Genomic DNA, 12,817 nt, shown 5'->3' on the forward strand with positions numbered 1-12,817 from the left:
AATTCTAGATTTGCCCTCAGAAAAGACTACCCCAGATGAAAACAAATAAGAGCAAATTAAAAAAAAAAAAATCAATGGAGCAAAAGGAGTGTCAGCAATTAAAGCATGTTATGTCCATCTGATACGTTAATCTTCTACATTTGTTAGATAAATAAATTATCATACATATTAATCATTCCAGAATAATTACTCTAATTTAATAAAACTGCCAGCCACCAGGTAATTACAGTTGTACTTTGTTTTAAATCAAGTGGCAAAATTACTTTATGTGTAACAAATAACATTGCATAATTAATCATAAAATTATAGGCATCTCTTTAAGACAAAGTATGTAAAGTATGTAAAAGAGAAATCTTATATCCACAGATTTTATTAACGTTCACCTAGGGTCATTTCTTTGACCTGGAAACTGAAAATATTTAATATTAGAAAGCAAAACTGAATTTATACTGACCAGGGCTTAATGTTCTATGGAAGTGGGAGGAGGGGTGGTGAGCAAGAGGGCCAACAAGGAATTCTAAATGCAATTAAGACTACAATATAGTTTCATACCAAAACTAATTACACTCTCTAATTTTCTCCTCCGCAATAACTTTCTAAGGGAAAAAATATTACACACAACATTGTATTGTGGGGACAGAATGTTCTTTTCTTTGTTGAGAATGACTCCAAACCAGAAAAAAACCTCAACTATTACAGCTGAAATGCAAATTAAATGTCTCACTTTTTTAAACTTTTTAGGCTGTTCTTTCACTTTCTAGTTCTGTGTAATCGATTATAAGATAAATGTTAATTGCCCTCTTTTCTGCATATTTTCTCCAAACCTCAAAAAGTACATTTAATTTCCCAGATACCTACCATTTCAACATCGGAAACAGGTCCAAAGCTAGTGACATATATGTCAGTTTTCACTTCTGTAACAGGACCTAGTAGGCATGAATTAAACAAGTGTGAAAAGATAATTACCAATCCTACAGGCAAGGAGGGTTTGATAATTAAAAAGACAGATAAATCATGTTTTTACAAGCATCTTATGTTTTCAGTGAGATTATGTATCTCTCCAAAAAATGTAGACAAAAGAACAACAAAACCAGAAAGCAATATTTACTTACAGGCAAAAAGAAACCCCAATTACTTACTGTGATTCTTAGTTCTTCAAAGATACATCACCCCCGGGCACTGTTACAACAGGCAGTGCGGGGAACAAAAGCTTTTAGCTTTTGTGATTTTTTTTTATAGCTCATCATCTGATTGGCTTTTAGTAAAGAAGTGAGCTGTTAAAAAGAGGGAACTTAACCACAAGAGTAAAGTAGAGAAAAACCATAATGGCTGTAAGGAACACATTTTCAGTGAGTTGAGGATATTGGTAAATAAACACAAAAATGATTCAGGTCACTTTTAACAATAGGAAGATCATCCACTGGTAATTAAGATCAAAAACAAGCTCTCCTAAAAGTCAAACCCATGTATGTTCTGCCATTTACTTGTTGTGTGATCTTGGGCAAGTTACTTAACTCCTCAATGACAGCAACCTCACCTATCAGACAAGACTATTGATGGGGATCAGATGAAATTTCTCCTATGAGATCCTGAACACAGTTACACTTTCATGAAAGTATTTATCAAGTATTAGCTTTTCTTTGCTATTGAGGGTCTTTCCTACCTCTAAATAAGACTGTTTCAGGAACAAGTGTATGGGTGTGTTTGGCAGAAGCAAAATATGGGAGCATCATGACAATAGGGTTGACACAGATTCTAGAGGAAACTGCTGCAATCCAGGTTTAGCATGTTGCTTAAAATGAGAAATTCCATAGTTTAAATTTGGCTCTAATAATTTCTAATCGCATGATCTTAGTCAAGTCATACATCATCAGATACAGAGGAGGTTTTAATGGGTATTAGCTGAAATAATACATGTAAATCACTTGTCCCAGTCTCCAGAACATAACATGCTCAATAATGATAGTAATTATTATTGTACATAATAGCAATTTTAATTACTAATAAAAATTTTAAATTGCTGCACTCTTGAACATCATTTCTTATATGATGGTTTATAACACTGGATGGCCAGGGGCTACCTATTCCATACTGGAAAGAACAACATCTGTTATCAAGATGGACTGTTTCTCTTGAATACTGGGTAGGCAATTGGATTTATGCCAAAAAGAACACAGAGCAGTTGGAATAGCTTTATGCCCTAGGTCTAAAGTTATCTTCATAAAACAAATGAGAGTATTTCTCCCTCTACATGGTGAAGACTGAACCACAGAAAGAAAAATAGTCTGAAGGAGAAAGAAAATTCTTTCTTAAATAAGTATCCTAAGAAAAATATATCCTTTGGAAGTACAGTGAGAGAAAAAGTATAAATAATGCTGATCTGCCACGAGTTTTCATTTTGTAAAAATAATATTTTCTAAAATGTTAAAAAATTTTTTCATTTTTTAAAAAGTAACAAAAAAAAACAGAGAATAAGTGTGAGAAGTTGACTGAGAAATTGAAAACAGCAACAACAAAAATATGATAGTAATAAGCTTATGAAAGCCAAAGTGCTTCAGAAATAGGTAATCCAGGAAGCAAATAATGTGTGTCAAACCCTACTAGATGGAGATTTCATCCAAAAAAATTCAAAAGTGAGAGAAATCACTCTGCTAGCTTCTTAAGGACAATTGCTAAAGTGTTAAAAACATTACTTCAGTGCAAGTCAGGACAAGGAGTGATAAGTTACCCAGAACAATTAAGGCTGAGTAGATCTCGACAGTGAGACTGTTTGATGAGAATCTTGAGAAATTCAGTTACTTTGAAGATCAATTTAGGAAACTGGTTCTAAAACTTTAACTGGATCAGAACCACCCAGTAGGTTTATTAAAGCACACATGGCTGGAGCCTACCTCAGACTTGCCGTAAAGTAGGTCTAAAGTAGGGCTTGAAAATTTACATTTCTAACAAGTTCCTAGGTGATGCTGTTCACTTTAGTTCACAGAAAATGTTTATCTGTTTCCTAGAACAGTATTTATTTAGCTAATTGTGTCCTGTAAAACATTAATACCACAGGTGTTCTATTGACATGCAGGAAAGGTAGGAAAGGGAGGGATTAAGCCAATCATATTTTTCCTTATACATTTATTTTAAGGTGTGTGGGTTTATGCTAATTCTTAAAGTTATAATGACTCCATGATAACCAATCTTTTCAAATTCTGACATAACATTGTTACTTTTTCAATGATTCTTGAAAAATGCTTTATGTTCAGAATTACAACCTTGATTATTTGTGACATTATTCAGTATTTACTTTACACAATCAAAAAGGTCTTTGAGATTGAATGAGAGCCTAAAAATATATAATTGGTAGAAAAATTGCATTTGGACACCCATTCATTCAACATTTATTGAGTGGCCACCTGATGTACACCATTCCATGCTAGGTTCTGGTGTTACAGTGGTAAATCTGAAGTTTCCTGCCTCAGGCACTTAACATGCTATTGGGGGAGTCAAAGAATAAATAATAAGGAAATGAATTAAATGAAAGAATGCTATCATTCATAAAAGAAACAAAACAGGCTGGTAATAGTCTGGGAAAGCCATTGTAGATTTTTTAGCCACTCTTCAATGCAGTGACTTATTTTTAATTTCTAAATTCTATTTTTCTATTAAGGTATAATTGATTTCCTGTATAGTGGGCTTCCCTGGTGGCTCAGATGGTAAAGAATCCACCTGCAGTGCAGGAGACCTGGGTTCGATCCATGTTGGGAGGATCCCCTGGAGGAGGACATGGCAACCCTCTCCAGTATTCTTGCCTCGAGAATCCCCAGGGACAGAGGAGCCTGGTAGGCTACAATCAATGGGGTTGCAAAGAGTCAGACATGACTGAACGACTAAGCACACAGCACATAGTTGATTTACAATGTCATACCAATCTCCAAAGCAGTGACTTTCAAACAGAGCTGAAGAATGATCACAAGACATTGGAAGAGCTGAGAAAATGCATTTCAGGTAGGAGAACTTCAAGGGGAAAAACTCAGACAGAACACCTCCTTCGCTGTCCATATTCTGAAAGTGGTATCTTTTAAGCAACTTATTTATATGTTAAGTTCACTGTTTTAAACTTGTAGAAATCCCAGTGAAAGAGATTGTTATGAGCTGAATTATATTCTCCTAAAATCATATGTTGAGCATCTAGTACTTCAGAATGTGATTATGTTTTGAGATAGGGTCTTTACAAGGGGAATAAACTTAAAATGAAGTCATTAGGCTGGGCCTGAATTTAATATAACTGGTGTCCTTATAAAAAGAGGAAATAGAACACAGAAACACACAGAAGAAAAACTAAGATACAAAGAGAAGACAACCACCTACAAGCCAAGGGGAAAGAGCTTAGAAGAAATCAACCTTACTGACACATTGATCTTGGGCTTCTAGCTTAAGGAATTGTGAAAAAAATGAATTTACTGTTATTGAAGCCACTCTGTCCATGGCACTTCGTTATGGCAGCTGAAGCGAATGAATACAGAGGTTAATCATTTGTCCTGTTTTTTTCCCCCCAAGTTTTCTCCCTCTGATAGGCAGTCCAGCTCTGCCTCTGTTTATAGGCTATGGTAAGAAGTTTGATTTGTATTCCTTAATCACTGGGAGACCACTGAAAAGTTTGATGTAAGGAAAATATATGATCTGAATCACTCTGGCATTTGTATGGGCACTGAATTATAGGGAAGCAGGAGTAGAAGGAGGTTTCCCTGGTGGCTCAGGCAGTAAAGAATCTACCTTCAATGCAGTAGTGCGTGTGAAGTCGCTCAGTCGTGTCCAACTCTTTGCGACCCCGTGGACTGTAGCCCAGCAGGCTCCTCCATCCATGAGATTCTCCAGGCAAGAATACTGGGGTGGGTTGCCATTTCCTTCTCCAGTGCAATAGACCCATGTTCAATCCTGGGGTCGGGAAGATCCCCTAGAGAAGGGAATGGCAGCCCACTCTAGTAACCTTGTCGGAGAAATTCATGGACAAAGGAGCCTGGCGGGTTACAGTCCATGGGATTACAAAGAGTTGGACATACCTGAGTGACTAACACACACACACACACAACCAACTGAAGAAATCTCTTCTAAGAGGCTGCTGTACTAAGTCAGGTGACGGGTGACAGTGTCCTGGACAAGGGATGTGGCAGTAGGGATGGAGAGTGGACGAATCAAGGGGCATGTATGTGTGGAACTGCTCCCAAGCGACCGGGCTGTTTCCAAAGAACAATAAGCAAACATACTAGTATTTATTTAAGGCCTACTATGTGCCAGTGGGCTACCCTGGTGGCTCAGTGGTAAAGAATCCACCTGCAATGCAAGAGATGCAAGAGATACAAGTTTGATCCCTGGATCAGGAATACCCCTGGAAGAAGGCATGGACCCACTCCAGATTTGTTACCTTGGAGAATCCCATGGACAGAGGAGCCTAGTGGGTTATAGTTCATGGGGTCACAAAGAGTCGGACACAAATGAGAGACTGAGCAGGTATGCCTGCATGTGCCAAGCAGGGTACTAAATTCTTCCCATATGCTCTTTCATTCAATCTTCATAATATTCTCCAGGAATGATATTTTAAGAGAATTTTATGGATATGGAAACTGAGCTCACAGAGGTTAAATGTTATATTCCAGAGCCAGAATTATAACCTTCCTGTGTTGATCTACAAGACATATTCTAGATTTACTATGTTAATGATGTCATTAAATAGTAAATCCATTGTTAATAATATACATATAATTTTCTATCTAGTACATAACATGCCATACCTATCTTTCTTGTTTTGTTTCATAAGTAGTTTCTGAACTATATTCTTGTAGCTCTTTGTATGCATTTGCTCTTCTTCTTATTACAGCCTGCTTGAGTCTTTCTGTCCTTAACAGCAAAGGTGAATCTTAATTCTCTTGGAAATCCCAAACGAGCACAGTGTTTTTCACATACCAGGTGGTGAATAACTATGTGTTTGATTGTGTTCCCAGTTATCACCCTAGTAGTGGTTTTAAAATCTCACCAAAGGAAAAAAATTCTGGGATTCATTCGTTACATTAGCTAAGCTACAAATGTTTCCTGATTAAAGTAGAATCCATGTTTTATTTATATTTGTATCCTCTTCCTGAACAGATTTTAGGCCTTAAATGTAATAGATTTCTAATAAATCAGTGCTCAATGAACAACGGTCGCTATGCAATTAAGAATAATTCTTAGAGACGCTTCCTCTAACACTGCAGTTTAGGATGTTCAGATCAATGTTCCTAAGAGTATAATTACATAGAAACCAGATAATTTTGATCTTGGAAGGACTTCTCATAATTTTATATGCATTTGCGTAACATAAAGGAATCTTTTAAAATCTTGCTTCTTTGATAATAAGGAAATAGTTTTTATTCCCCCCAACATAGTGGACAATTCCTAAGGCAAAGGGATCTTCAACAGTTTTGAAAGGAACCGAGACGACCAGGATCAAATTCATAGGAATACTCCCATCATACTAATGAATCCAATTTGCTTGGAAAGTGGGAAAGCAATTAACAAGGTCTTAGACAATTTCCCACTCTTTAGCTTTAGAGACCTGGACAAAAATATCACTTTTTAATTTCTTCTCTAGTAAAAGGGTCCAACTTGCTGTCATACCCAGGAAAAAACACTTAAGCTGTTTTGCAGATACATTTGAGTCAACTCCTGTTCTCCAAATCGCCTTCTGAGCTGTGCACTTGAAAGTTTTCTGGGTTTTCAGTCACCTAAATCCGTGCACCAGCTACATCTCATAAAACACTATTAATGTCTCCCCAAATCAAGAGACTTAAAATATTTAAGATGTATGATAACAACAATGAATCTCAGTGTAATATGTAAAGAAATCTCTAATTCTCTGTCACCTACAAAATATAGAAAAACTAGCCTTCCTGTATATTAAAGAAGGAACAGATGTCTATTGATACTGTTGAGAAAGCAAACAAGTATAGAGCTTTACTTAGATGACATTAAAGATTAGTGCCTCCTTTATGCTATGATCCTTCCATGAATCCAGCTCTACTTCTTAAATATTAAAGCTATCAAATAAACAAATAACAGTACCTAAACAAAAAAAAAATATGAGCAAAAGATGAAAATGCTATTCATAGAAGGAAAATTCTTGTGAGCAATAACATTTTGAAAAGATGTTCAATCAGAGTAGAAATCAGGAAAATACAAGTCATTTCACATTAAAATACCATTTCTTTTCTAAAGTGTTGAAAGGTTTGTGGATCCTGAATCTCATATTCACTGTAAATGGATTTGAATTTGTAAAACTACCACAGAAAACAGTTTGGCATTATCTCATCAAATTGAACTCCCACTTACACTAAGATCCAGAAAAATCCACTTTTGGATATATATGCAAAAGCAACTCTTGCACATTTACAGCAGGGAATTTGGGCCAGAATATTCACAGAAACACAATCTTGGAAACAAGCAAAATGCCTACTGCCAACAGAGCAGCAGATGAATCAGCTAGTTCCTATGCAATGGGAATATCACACAGCAGTTAAAATGAATGATCTATAGCAAGACACGATGGTAAGAATAGATTTTAGAAATACACAAGTGAAAAAGCATCAAAAGATAATAGCATGTTCAAAACAAATGAAAATTTTTAAATTTCAATGTCTTTATTAAAAGAGTAAATTTGAGCTAAAGCAATATTCAAATAAAGCTATGGAATAACTTAAAAAGGTCTCAGAATCATGGTTATTTTGGGTGGGGAAAACAGGCAAATAGGATGAGGGAGACCATATAGCAGAGTAAGTTATCAAGGTTGTGCTGTTTAGTTATTTAAGTGGGTGTTTATTTTATTAGAGCAAATGAACGAATAGATGGATAGATATAAAGAAGGCTATCTGTGGACCAATAATGAAAATGTATCATGAACCAAGGATTTTTAATCCAGAATCTTATTATGTGTAGCAGAAGCTTTTTAAAACAAATACATAAAAAGGCCTAGATAATAAAGCAGCTATTTGCTTAATGATATATAAAATAAAGTTGATGCAATTTTTCATCTAAGAGAAAATGAACAGTTATTAATAACCAGGTTTTTAGTGCCTATCTTAGGAAACAAAAAAATACATTTTGCATATTCTTGTCCTAAGGAACCTATGTGTATATTAGCACCAGTACATCTTTTTTGTTAAATCAAGAGCATAAGAAAGTAAATTTGTGATTTGGATTCCACAGTCTCTTGCTGTCTCAAGGGCATCTTTCTTTCAGTTATCCTTTCCCTCCACTCTAATATTAAGTTATTCTCTCCTTGTCTGTTTCCAGTGGTACACAAACAGCTTATGGTATTTCTAATTATTTGGAAAAGGTAACCTTCCCTCTTCCTCTTCTCTTTCATATGTAAACTTTGAGGGGAAAAGAAGGCTATGCTGACTGCCTGGAATTTTCTTTTTATTCACTCCATCATCTATTACAATCTAGTTTTCATGTTTAGGATCCACTAAAATTGCTTTTGTCAGTATTATAAGGTTTTTTTTCCCTATCTACAGCATCATTCCCTCAAAGTTTTAAAATAATCTTATTTCTCTCATTTTTAAAAAAGATCTCCTGATGCTACTTCTCCCGTTTACCAGCTCATTTCTCTGCTCCCCTGTACAGATCCCAGAAAGAAACTCCTCTCATTCTTTCCAGAACACACGCAATCAGACTTTCACTTTCATCACGTCACCAAAGCTGCCTTTGTCAAAATCACTGGAGATGTAGATACTGCTAAATCTAGAGGTCCACTTGATGTTCTTATCTTTCTTTATCTGTCAGAAGCATTAGATATAATTGATCAGTCTTGCCTCCACTTTGAAATACCTTTTTTTTTCTTTACATCCAATCTAAACACTCTCTTGGATATTTTCTTTTGACCTCAAAGGCCATTCCTTTTCAGTCTTCCTGAGACAGAAATTCCTCCTCCTCTTTCCCTACCTCTTAACACTGGGGACTTTGGAGCTCAATATTTGTACTTCTTCTCTATCGCCATTAATTCCTTGGTTTTCTCTGCAGTCTTATGGCCTTATATACCACACACATTGACATATCCAATATCCCTGCATTCCAAGACTATCTTCATTTTACAGCCAATAAGCAGCTCAAATGTAACATATCCACATGCAAATTGTTCAACTACATCCCCAAGCTGCTTCAGCCAGTTTTGGCAGCTCCATTTTTCTAGCTGTTCAATCTAAAACTCCTGAGTCAGACCTCATGTGTCCCTTTTTTCTCACATCTCATAGCCTAGCTGTCACCAGTAGACTATAACTTTGAAAAATAGCCAAAAGCCAACCATTTCTTACAATTTTACAGGCTCCTCTGCCACCAACTTGGTCAAAATGGCCATCAGTTTTTGCCTGGTTGATCATAAAAACCTTTCTGCCCTTGACCCTGACTTACTGTTCTCAATCCAGCAACCAAGGTGAGCATTTGAAAATTAGCCAGTTCAGGTCTCACCCCTAGTGGAATCCTTCCAAATACTTCTGATATGATTCAGAGTAAAAGCAAAGCTCTCACCAGTCTGCGAAGCTTTATACAACCTCATCCTTGTATCACACTGACCCCTTCTTACTCCTCAGCCATGCAGTGACATACTCCACTCCTTCATGCAGTGACACTTCCATTCTCAGCAAGTCTGCATCTGTAGTTCCTTGTCACCAGAAGACCCCACCTAAAGACAACTTAGGCTCTTTTCTACTTAGGAGCATAGTTCAAATATCCACACATGATCTCTAAATTTCACCCTTCTCCCCTTACTGTTCCTCCTCCAATCCTCTCCAATTTAAATAACACTATTCCCTGTCCATTTTCTCAAAATAAAAAATCCAGGACTCATTTCTTGTTTCTCCCTCTCCTTTACCACCATTATAGGAATCCATCACCAATTTTTTGTTGAATTATACCTCCAATATATATCTCACCTTTATCTATTTATATTCATCTTTGTTGCATTTACCATCTTATTCCAAGCCATCATTAACTAAATGGAGACAACCAGAGAATAAAAGGTTTTTTTTTTTCCCCCCATTGGTCTCCTTGCTTCTAATATCATCTCAACTCCATATCTAGGCCTTTCTTTTCTTTATGCAGCAGCCAGAGATATCATATTACAATCTAAGTCATACCATGTCATTCCCTCTACCTAAAAAACTCCAATAGAATTGAGGTTCATAAAAGAAAACTCCTTTATGAAAGACCTTACATAATGCGACCTCCTCTAACAGCACTAAGCTAGGCCTATGAGATTCTTCCTCTTGCTTTCTGACTCCAGGCACACTGGACACCCTTCACTGTCTGAATCACATTATTATTTAACTTAGAATCTTTGCATTTGTTTTTTGTTTTCTTTTTTTCTGCCTGAGACAAGTTTTATTTACTCTTCCCAAGTCTGTCACCTTTAGGTCTCAGCTTAAACATCTACCTCATCCACTGTATCTGAAATAGATCTCTCACTCAACTTATTCTTTATCTTAGCATTTGGATTGTTCCATAGCATTATCTTTAATTATTTGTTTCCCTGTTATTTTTCTCTCTCTACACTGCTTAGCCTGTGTCTGATTCAGAATTATATCTTTACAACTTTCCATTGTTCTTAGCTCGAAACAATTTCTCACTATCTATTGATTTAACCAATGAATGAAAGTGACAAGTTTGAAGAGAATGAAGCTTTATTTTTCTTTTTCCCTGTGGATTTCAACAAAAGCCCCTCGATAAAAGTGAAAGAGGAGAGTGAAAAAGTTGGCTTAAAGTTCAACATTCAGAAAACTAAGATCATGGCATCTGGTCCCATCACTTCATGGGAAATAGATAGGGAAATAGTGGAAACAGTGTCAGACTTTATTTTTTGGGGCTCCAAAATCATTGCAGATGGTGATTGCAGCCATGAAATTAAAAGACGCTTACTCCTTGGAAGGAAAGTTATGACCAACCTAGGCAGCATATTCAAAAAGCAGAGACATTACTTTGCCAACAAAGGTCCATCTAGTCAAGGCTATGGTTTTTCCTGTGGTCATGTATGGATGTGAGAATTGGACTGTGAAGAAAGCTGAGCGCTGAAGAATCGATGCTTTTGAACTGTGGTGTTGGAGAAGACTCTTGAGAGTCCCTTGGACTCCAAGGAGATCCAACCAGTCCATTCTAAAGGAGATCAGCCCTGGGTGTTCTTTGGAAGGAATGATGCTAAAGCTGAGACTCCAGTACTTTGGCCACCTCATGCAAAGAGTTGACTCATTGGAAAAGACCCTGATGCTGGGAGGGATTGGGGGCAGGAGGAGAAGGGGACGACAGAGGATGAGATGGCTGGATGGCATCACGGACTCGATGGACATGAGTTTGAGTGAACTCCGGGAGTTGGTGATGGACAGGGAGGCCTGGCATGCTGCAATTCATGGGGTCGCAAAGAGTCGGACATGACTGAACAACTGAACTGAACTGTGGACTTCAAATGTTCTTTTCATTTATATATTTTTAAAAATATATTCTCTGTCAACATTCAATTAATAAAGCTGGCATGATATATCAATTTAATTTTTAGCTTGAGATATAGGGTTGCAAAGATTCGGACACAACTTAGCGACTAAACAACAACAGATCATTTTAAAACATTTCAAGCATATTTGCATTTCTGTGGGAAAATTATTCCAAATTTACCTAATGTATATCAATCCTAAAGGATATCAATCCTGAATATTCATTGGAAGGACTGATGCTGAAGCTGAAGCTCCAATACTTTGGCCACCTGAAGCGAAGAGCCAACTCATTAGAAAAGATCCTGATGCTAGGAACGATTGAAGGCAGGAGAAGGGGAAAACAAAGGACAGATGGTTGGATGGCATCACCAACTCAATGGACATGACTTTGAGCAAGCTCCAGGAGATGGTGAAGGACAGGGAATCCAGGTGTGCTTCAGTCCATGGGGTCACAAAGAGTCGGACACAGCTGAGTGACTGAACAACAACGATATATTCCCCCAATGTTTACTTTTCCATTTAAAACTGTTATTAAGTCTTTAAAATAAAAGTTCTCATTTTACTCCTCTGGGGGCAATGGTGTTTTGCTTACTGTAATGACCTACTTTGTAACAGGAAGGTATGTTCATGAAAATTTGACTCTTGGTCAACAGAAGGATGCAAAAAATGTCTTAGAAGTGGTTGAAGCAAAAGACCAGCTGCCTGACTAAGGTTTTAAAGAGTGAAGTGTGAGTTCTGATCTTGTCTTGTCAACTATAAGACGCAGGATTCTTGGGTAATTCACTGCAATTTTCCCAGCCTCCTCTCTAAGAGAAGAAAAAAGCATGCCCTGCTTATCTTTTTGCATTGGTTGTGATCATCTTATTAGAAATCGTATGTGAAAATGTTTTCAAAAGTGCAGAAAACCCTACTCACATGAAGTCTTACAGTGTTGATGAACAACCTTGCAAAACCCTAGTGCTCCACTGCCGTTTCAGAGAGATTGTGGAAGATGAACCAAGGCAATTATCTCTATCTGTATGTCTCTGGAAGCATTTATTATTCCAGATCATGTGCCTCATTTATTCCAGATTTTGTGCAGAGATGCACGAAAGGATTGTGTAATCCTTCGATCAATGGAAGTGGATAAGGACTGGCTTCCTACAGGTGGTTAGTACCTTAGCTATGCATTTTTAAGAAGGTGTATAACAGTGCTGAAGTGGCTAGAGGCCCAGGGGATGCTCTTTACTGTGGAATGGTTTACTGTATGCTGCTTCTAGGTTGGTGCAAGCTCCTTCCAGATGGTAGCAGTCTGGAAGAACTCTGCCTTTTCAGATGTCCCA

General features: G+C 37.0%; 1 protein-coding gene across 1 annotated transcript in view; it reads right to left on the bottom strand.

Moving 5' to 3' along the window:
• Positions 1–12,817, bottom strand: part of GABRA4 (gamma-aminobutyric acid type A receptor alpha4 subunit) — a 77,028-nt gene that overhangs the window by 59,785 nt on the left and 4,426 nt on the right. Inside the window, exon 3 of the mRNA XM_027544414.1 lies at positions 859–926. Coding sequence (XP_027400215.1) covers positions 859–926 — 68 coding nt within the window. The remainder of the gene's footprint in view (positions 1–858; positions 927–12,817) is intronic.

Source organism: Bos indicus x Bos taurus, chromosome 6 (assembly GCF_003369695.1).
Source record: "Bos indicus x Bos taurus breed Angus x Brahman F1 hybrid chromosome 6, Bos_hybrid_MaternalHap_v2.0, whole genome shotgun sequence".
NCBI lineage: Eukaryota > Metazoa > Chordata > Mammalia > Artiodactyla > Bovidae > Bos > Bos indicus x Bos taurus.